Source organism: Chinchilla lanigera, unplaced genomic scaffold, assembly GCF_000276665.1.
Source record: "Chinchilla lanigera isolate Chin_1 unplaced genomic scaffold, ChiLan1.0 scaffold00094, whole genome shotgun sequence".
Lineage (NCBI taxonomy): Eukaryota > Metazoa > Chordata > Mammalia > Rodentia > Chinchillidae > Chinchilla > Chinchilla lanigera.
In genome coordinates this window covers 8,044,896-8,054,018 of record NW_004955495.1, presented here as the reverse complement: position 1 = coordinate 8,054,018, position 9,123 = coordinate 8,044,896, and the positions used below count along the sequence as shown (strand labels likewise).

General features: G+C 48.8%; 1 protein-coding gene across 1 annotated transcript in view; it reads right to left on the bottom strand.

The window, feature by feature from the left end:
- Positions 1-5,402: 5,402 nt before the first annotated feature.
- Notch3 (notch 3) overlaps positions 5,403-9,123 on the bottom strand; it is a gene marked incomplete in the record, with an annotated part of 36,247 nt that continues 32,526 nt past the window's right edge. Inside the window, 2 exon segments of the mRNA XM_013505128.1 lie at positions 5,403-7,364; positions 8,714-8,811. Coding sequence (XP_013360582.1) covers positions 6,309-7,364; positions 8,714-8,811 — 1,154 coding nt within the window.

Here is a 9,123-nt window from a genome sequence, read left to right as displayed (position 1 = left end):
GGAATCTCTATGCATTATTCAGTAACCCCTGCCCCTCTTGAGACTGAGTTTCCCCACCTGGAAAACAAAAGCCACTTTTGAACTGCTGTGCCTTGTGTTTCTGAAATTTTTTTTTCTTTTTGGAGTTTTTGGTGTTTGTTGTTTTGTTTTTTGAGACAGGGTTTCTCTATGTGGTTCGTGCTGGGCTTAAACTCAGTAACTCAGGCTGGCCTCAAAGGGTTTTCCTCCTGCCTGATCTTCCCTGGTGAGTGCTGTGATTCTAGGCATGTACTGCCATGCCCAGCAAAACACTCACCTCTCAAATTTCTTGTAAAAAAACCTTAGTGTCCAGCACAAGTATTGACAGGTGAGACCTTTAAGACATGATTACCTCATGAGGGCCCTGACCTTTGCATGGATTCATGCTAGTATGGCAGAAGTGGGTTAATAATATTGGGACTGCTCTCTGTCCCCTTCATGGCTCCAGGGCTTCTTGCCCTTCCACCTCTCGCATGGAATGATAAAACAGCAAGGACCCCGCAAGCCAGGCACAGTGCTGTGCACCTGTAATCCAACCTCCTTAACAGGCTGAGGCAGGAGGATCAAAAATCTTAAATCAGTGTGGGAAATTTATCTAGACCTTATCTCAAAATAAAAAATAGCCCCACACCAGAGATAGCCCTTCCTCTTTGGGCTTCCCAGCCTTCAGAACCATGAAAAATAAATCCCCGCTCTTTGTAAATTACCCCAAATATAGCATTCTATTGTAAGAGCACCAAAAAGGAAAAAAAGCTGAGCAAGCTGGGGATGATGACACACACCTTTAATACCAGTACTCTGGGAGGCTGGAGCAGGAGAATCTAAAGTTTAAACCCAGCCCAACCAACTTAGGAACTTAGCAAGATCCTGTTTCAAAAATAAAAATAAAAAGAGTTGAGGACATAGCTCAATATAAAGGGCTTGGGTTCAATCTCATTTATTACAAAAAAAAAAAAAAAAGCCAAGACAGAAAATTGGCACCAGGAGTTGGGTTTTTCTAACAAATACCTGATAATGTGAAAATAGCTTTGGAACTATGTAATCAATAGAGAATGGAAGAATTCATACAAACAGGTTAGGAAAAGCCTATATTTGCATGAATTGAACATTAAATGTTATTCTGATGTGGTCCCAAAAGAAAAGAAGAAATATAGGGAAATTTTGAATTTTTTGGAGATTACTTAAATGGTCATGGTTATATTAATAGAAATATGAACCCTATGAGTTCTCAGATGGAAAGGAGATATTAAACTAAATCCTTGGAAACTAAATCCCATCCTTGTTATAAACTGTCAAGAAACTTGGTTGAACTGTGTCTGTGACTAATGGTTTTATGGAAGGCAGAACCTAACAGCAACAAACTAAGATATTAGGTGGAAAAAAATTCTTTTTTCTTTTTTTTTCTTTTTTTGAAGAAATTTCTAAGCAAAATATTGAAACCATGTCTTGACACTAAAATTTTTTAAATGGGTAGGGATATGGCTCAGTGGTAGAGTGCTTGCCTAGTATATGTAAGGCCCTGGACTCCCTCTCATGCACCACAAAATACAGATATATATACAGTTAAAGTAGCTGTGTGTCTGATTTTTTTTTTTTTTTTTTGTACTGGGGGTTGAATCCATGGACTTTTCACTAAGCTATCTCCCCAGCCCTTTTTTAGCTTTCTATTATCTTCATCATATGATCCAACAATTCCACCCCTAGATATTTTTCTTATGAAATGAAAATTTAAATCCATGCAAAAACCTGTACACTAAAATTTATAGCAGTTCCATGCATAATTGAGAAACATTGGAAACAACTCAAATGTCCTTCACTGGTGAAAAAAACTGTGGTATATCCATATGACAGAATACTACTCAGCAATGAAAGAAGAAACTATTGGAAAGTGCAAAATAGAAAATAGAAGATCACTAGGAGTGAGCCACACATACCGCTCCCTGGCGGAGCACTTGACTAACATGGTTGAAGTCCTGGGTTCCATCCTCAGCACCACAAAGGAAATTTAAAAAAAAAAAAAAAGGTAAACCAGGTGTAGAGGTACATGCCTGTAATCCCAGTACTGAAGGAGGCAGAGACAGGAGGCTGTTGAGTTTGAGTCTAGCCTGATTAATTAAATGATTTAGGGAAAATTTGCCTCAAGATAAAAAGTTGCTTTTTGTTTCTGTTTTTGTTTTTTGAGAGCTGGGGAGGTGGCTCAGTGCAAAGGCCCTGAATTCAGTCCTCAGTATTGAAAAAAAGAGAGAGAGATTAAACTCACAAATCAACTTCTCAACCCGGGGCAGGGGGCTCAGGAGATTATAGATATAGAGTAAAAGGAATGAGGGGGAGAGACAGGCTAATAAAGAAGAGGAACACGCAAGTATGTGTTTTCTTGAAATGGAGACCGATGTTTTCTGGGAATCCTGCCTCTGCCTCTTTTTGTCTTTCTGTGGTTCTTTTCTGTCGTTGTCAAGGCAATTGTCTACCTCAAGGGACTGCTATTTCAAATGCAGATGGGATTATAATGAAGATAGAGGTCGTTGGTGGGCAGTCGGGCAGGGAGGAGGAGGGCAGATGTGGAGGGGAAACTGCAGACATTCCAACAAGGACATCGTACCTGAAGTCCCCAAAGAGATGAGGTCCCATGCACATCAAAGTTTGCGTCCCACGATCTTATTTTACGAATCACCACCACAGGCTTCCTAGGGTCTCTCCTAATATCCCTTCCCTACCCAGAGTTCCCAGGGACACCTAGAGTGCTTTCCCCTGTAGAACATTTTCTGTCTTGGTTTTAGTTTTGTTTTAGTTTTTTTGCTTTTGTAGTATGGAGGTTGAACATACTGAGCTACATCCCCAGCCCTCTTCTTACTTTTTAGAGAGAGGATCTTATTAAGTCACTAAGATGCTCAGGTTGGGCTCCAACTCATGATCCTCCTGCCTCAGCCTCCTTGAGGGTTGGGATGGCAGGGGTGTACCACCACACCTAGCTGGGGCACTCTTCTGATGGTATTTATGTAAAGCCAGAGTCACATGATACGGTGGACAGTGCAGGTGGAAGAATGACTTTCTCCCCATCTCTGTAGCCCTCAGGAGGAAGGATCCCCAGATTGGCTTGAGCCACAGAAGAGTTTGAATTTTCCTCAGACACACAGCTAAGATGGGCTTTCCTGAAGCCAGATTCAAATACAAGGGGTTGACTTGAGAGATAACTTTAGAAACCAGCAGTAGGAAAGCAAGGGTGAGCACGCTTCTTCAGTGGGCACCAGGAACCCAATGCAGAGAGCATCCTCAGATGGACTCTGCAAATAGCACCCCAGACGTGTCCCTCAAGAGAGACAAGGAGGCCGCAGTATTTACCCAACAACTCCTCTCACCTCACTTGCTGAGGGTTATTTCTGCCCCCATAAAAGAAAACCCCCAGGTGCAAGTCTGTGGTGTTTACTGCCAGACACTGTCAACATGTACCAGAAAGGCAGGCTCCGTGGGACACGGCGGGCATCTCCTATACAACACTGAACCAGCCTCAGATCCTGTAAGAATTCACTGCTTCCAACAACTTGTCCTGACACAGCAGGTGCCCAATAAGTATGGAGAGATTACATGAATGAATTTGAAATGTTCCTATAATCCCAGCACTTGGGAAGCTGAAGCAAGAGGATCACTTCCAGCTCAAGGCCAGCCTGGGCTACATAGGGAGACTCTGTCTCAAAAACCCAAACAAAGCAGAAGAGAAAAAAGACATCCCTGCCATGCATGAGGCCTTGCATTTGATTCCAGCACAGCAAAATATATAGATGACAGAAGAAAAAAAAAGAGCGCTCTATCTCCAAGGACTTAGCCACAGAAGTGGGTGAACACTGACCAGTTGTTTCCACAGAAATAATACTTCTGCAAATCTTTTTTATTTTTTATTTATTTATTTTTTTTTTTTTGGTTTTTCTCCTGTACCGGGAACCGAACTCACGACCTTGCGCTTGCCAGTCAGGCGCTTTGCCGCTGAGCTGAATCCCCAGCCCCTACTTCTGCAAATCTGAAAGCCTCTACCAGTCACATAGCAGATTTCAAGAAATGCATTAAGGCTGGGGGTGTAGCTCAGGGGTAGAGCACCTGCCAGCATGCACAAGGCCCTGGCCTCCATCCCCAGCCATGCAAATGAGGTGGAGGGAGAGGGACTGGCACACCCCAGAGCACACTGACATACTGATGATTAGTTGGAGCAGAGGGTCCCAATTGGGGTGATTCTGCCTAACAGCGGGTAACTGTCAGTCTTGGGGTATTTTTAGTGGCCATGGCTGAGGAGTTGATTCTGCTGGTATCTGGCAGGCACAGGCCAGAGATGCAGTCAAGTATCCCACAAGGCACAAGGCTCCCCAGAGCAAAGAATAGTCTGGCCCCAAAAGTCAACGGCACTGAAGTGGAAAAACCCTAAGGTAGGGGCCAGGGAGAGAGAAACGAGACAGAGACATGGGTGAGGGAAGTAGACAAGAAAGGAGAGTGAGGAAAGGAAAAGAGAGGAGGGGAAGAGAGCAGAGGGGAGGGGAGGGAAGGCAAGGAAAGGGAAGTAAAGGAGAAAGGAAGGGAAAGGCAAGAAAAACAACAGGAGGGGAGGGAAAGGTGCTGTGGCTTGTGTCTAGATGTCCCCCCAAAGCTTCATGCGGTCACAAGTGGAGCTTTCTCAGAGGTGGCTGGATCGAGAGTGTGTGATTGATTCCTAGTGCAATGCTAGGATTAAGGGTGTGTGATTACTAAACCAGTCCGCTGATTGGTTTGGCACCTGCTCTAATCCAAGTAGTCTAGATAGAATATAAATGGGGCAGAGACACCCCTTGCTTGCTTTGCTGCCTTCTACCTGCCATGAACAGTTTCTTCTCCGTGATGCCTGTCTGCCGTGCTACCCTGCTTAGAAGCCAGCGAATTACGGACTGAAACCTCTACAAACTGTGAACAAAATAAACCTTTCCTCTTCTTACTTTGGGTGTCAGGTATTTTTTCTCATCATTAGAACAGTAGCTAAGACTGAAGGGATGAGTGGGGAGGAAAGAAAGAGGAAAAAGAAAGGTGGATTTTGGAGTGGGTATTTTTTCAGTCTTTTTGTTGTTATTTTGCGGTGCTGGAGATGGATCCACGGCCTAGAAAATACTAGGCAAGTACTCTACCCCATGAGCTGCAGCCCCAGCCTTGCTGCAACTATTTTTCAATCAACCCACGATCTTAAAAGCTCCACCAACTGACAGTTCCCTGAGTATCTTCACTGAAGACAGTTTTTCAATAAGGGAATCTGATTGGCTCATCTTTAGTCAGGTGACCATCCCAATCCAATCAGTGGAGTCACTTTGCAAAAGAGGTAGGAGAGCCCAGCCACACCCACTCCCCATCTCTTCCTGACACAGACAGAAGGCACCAAGTGTTAACTATCCCTTTATTAGGTGGTAAGGACATGGGGCTGTACAACACAGGGCCTGGGAATTCAGCTACACAGGGATGGCGACCAGAGCCCTATTACAAAAAGAGCCTAAAGATACTTCTAATCTGCTATGAGGTTGGGCCACAGAAGTACCTGGGGGAGAAGGTACCATCCACGCAGGAGCTACCCTGCCCACAGTTCCCACCTTACAGGGAGACAGCATGGAATGCACACACCTCCCCTGACCCATTTCCCACCAGCTACACCCCCCCAGTTCCCAAAGGGAGGTGCCCCAGGCTCTGAGAGGGTGGAGGCTGGAGAAAGGACCCTTCCCCTGCAAGCCTACAGGACTGGAATGCTGTGAAGTGAGGGGGTGGGAAGGAGGCGCCCAGGTCTCCCCTGACCCCTGGCCCCAGAGGGTGCGCCCAAGGGTGCCTACTTGGTACATTCCAGGGCCGTGTACTCGGTACACAGACTCCAGCCCGGCCGAACGGGCCCACAGACTCAGCCCCCCGGGGCCCTGAGGGGTGTACAGGGGAGGGAGCGTCTCTCTATATATATATTTTGTAAAAAATAATAATAATAAGTTTGTTTAAATGAATTTGTTTCTATACAAAATGTAAAAAAAAAAAAAAGAAAAGAAAAAACGAATAACAACCCACTCCTATCAGAGTGAGACAATGAGGGGAGGGGTAAGAGAGAACTGGGAGGTGCGAGGGGCTCCCAGACTCACTACAAGACTGAGAGGACGGGAAGTCAGCCCCCAGCTGTTATAAATAAAGGGAGACTGAGGCTGGGCTGGTGACCCAGCTCGGTCTGGAAGGCAGCGTGCAGCAGGGCTGGTGAGAGAGGGGGAGAGAGGAGAGTTAGGAGCAAAACCAAGATCCAGGAGCTGAGGAGCGAGTTAGGCCAATACCTGCCTCTTCGGGTTGACCTCCGGCTGGGGCCCCAGCTGGGTCTGGGCCTGAGCCAGGGAGCCAGGGGCGGACAGCGGGTGCGGCTGGGATGGCAGAGCCGCAGCCGCTGTGGCTGTGGCCCCAGCAGTGGTAGCCGGGCTGGGTATGGAATCGGACCAGTCTGAGAGAGAAGGCGGGGACGGACTGGCCCAGTGCTCGGGGGACTCCGGAGAAGGGGTCAGGTAAGGGTGCTCGCTGGGGACCCGCAAGAAGCGAGCCTTAGGGGGGCTGCCATGGGCCCCCGCGGCCGGGTATTCCTCGCCATGTCCTGGGGCTGCCAGGTAAGGCGGGGGCCGCTCCTGGGGAGACACAGGGGCCCCAGGGTTGAGCAGCTGTGGTCCTGGAGCCAGGGGCAGCAGGAATGAGGGCCCTGGGGGCGCCGGTGGGGGCAGCCGGGCCCAGTCGAGGGGAACAGCCACCGGGTTCAGCAGGCCCAGGCTGAGCACACAGCCACCAGGGGGCTGGCGGCCCAGCGGCCCTGCCCGGCCCGGCCCACCAAGCTGAGCCAAGGACACGGCCGTGGCAGCGGCAGCCGCATAGGGACCCTCAATGGGGAAAGACCCAGGAGAAGCAGGGGGTCCACCAAAGGCCCTTGGGGAGTCCAGAGAGTCCACAGGCGACAGCGTGACCGAGCTCTCAGCCAGGGGCCCCGGGCAGGCCAGCGTCAGCTTCTTGCCCCGGCCCCGTGTCCCCTGCGGCCCCAGCCCTGCCTTCCCAGGGGGCCTCCTGCTCTTCTTGGCCCCTGATGGGGCTGTCTTGAGGCCTGGGAGGAAGGCCCCGGGGGGGCAGAGCAGGGGGCCCAAGCCATGGGGGCCAGGGGGACTGCGGGGCCCACTCGGCTGGTCCAGCAAGCGCACGATGTCCTGGTGGAGCCGCTCCTGGGCCACATCCCGTGGCAGCCTATCCAGGTGGTCTGTGATCTCCCGGTTGGCAAAGTGGTCCAACAGCAGCCTGGCAGCCTCATAGCTGCCCTCACGGGCAGCCAGGAACAGCGGAGTCTCCTCCTGGAAAAGAGAAGGCATAGAACCCACCAATGTTAGGGGCACCCTGCTCTGTTCAGTAAGGTCTCCAGGCTTTGAGAGTGATTAGAAGCTAAGAATTTGTAGCCTGGAGCTTGACAGACCTGGGTTTGAATCCCAGCTCTGCGGAGGAAAACCAGGCAAAGCTCATTCCCTTCAATGACATTCAGCCAGCAGGGAAGTCAGGTAGGGTGCTCACCATATGCACAAGATTGACAGGGAGTATCAGTCAAAGGCCGGGCATGGTGGCGCACACCTGTAATCCCAGCACTCGGGAGACTGAGGCAGGAGGATCCCTGCAAGTTTGAGGTCAGCGTGGGCTACAAAATGAGTTCAAGGCCAGCCTCAACTGTATAGTGAAACCTTGCCCCAAAAAAGGCAAAAAGAAAAAGATAACCCTCACTCAAAGCCAGGCATGGTGGTCCATGCCTGTAATCTCAGCACTCTGAAAGGCTGAAGCAGAGGATCTCAATTTCTAACTTAGTGAGACTCTGTCTCAGAACAGCGCTGGGGATAAAGCTCAGGGTGAAGGCCCTGAGTTCAATCCCAATACCACAAAAAATAAATAAATAAACTTAAAAAAAAAAAATAACACTTCAGAGGCCAGGTATGGTGATGCATGCCTGTAATCCCAGCATGTGGGAGGCTGAGGCAGGAAGATCTTTGTGAGTTCGAGACCAGCCTGGGCTACAGAGTGAGCTCAAGGCCAGCGTGAACTGCACAGTGAGACCCTGTCTCAAGAAAAAATAAATAAATAAATAAATAAATAAATATTTTTTTAAAAAACACTTCGGTTAATACAGTGTTCAGTCAGTGCAATGTTTCTTAAAAAGTAAGATTTAAGCAAAAAGTATTTTTTATTCCACAGTGAATAAAATATTGAAACTTCAAATAAGGATAGGACTGATCTCTGCAAGCCTCTGAATCTCACATAACAAGTCTTGACGTGGTTTTTATTTTTTTGTTTGTTTGTTTTTTGGTACTGGGAATTGAACTCAGGACCTTGAGCTTGCCAGGCAGTCTACATGGTTTTTACGCAACCAACCTAGCAGTTACCTTTTCTTGAGGGTCTGCTAGGTGCTTTACAAACACATTAGCTCACTGAATGCTCAGGAGATGCAACGGAGTGTGTACTGCTGCTCCTCTACTTTACAGACCAGGAGACAGGTTCAAAGAGGTGAGGCAATGAGCCAAAGGTCACCTAGCAACTTCCTCTTCTCATCCACTGTGGGAAGCTCTCGGCTCCAAAATCCCACCCCTGAATGCTGGCTGCAGGCAGAGTGAATGTCCCCACCCCGCTCTCCGCCACCTGTGGGGCTGTGCCAAGGGCTCACCTTGCTATCCTGCATGTCCTTGTTCGCCCCATTTTTGAGCAGAGCCAAGGTGGCCTCCACGTTGTTCACAGCTGCAGCCCAGTGTAAGGCTGATTTCCCTGGAGGGGGGACAGAGCTGAGGATCAGACCAAACATGCGCTCACGTGCACGCACACACGCACACACGCACACACGCACACACACCTCCCAAACCCAGGGGCACACTGTGTGGACTTCACATGGTTGAGCCCAGACTGAGCTGTCTGCCAGTGCCATGGGACTCTTCAGGGGACACACATCCCCGTTCCCAGCTACTCAGCAGGGCGAGGGAGGAGGGCTCCAAGTTCAAGGCCAGCCTGGCCAATTTAGCAAATTCTTGTTTCAAAATAGACTTTTCTAAAAAGAGCTGGGTTTGTGGCTCAGTGGTAGAA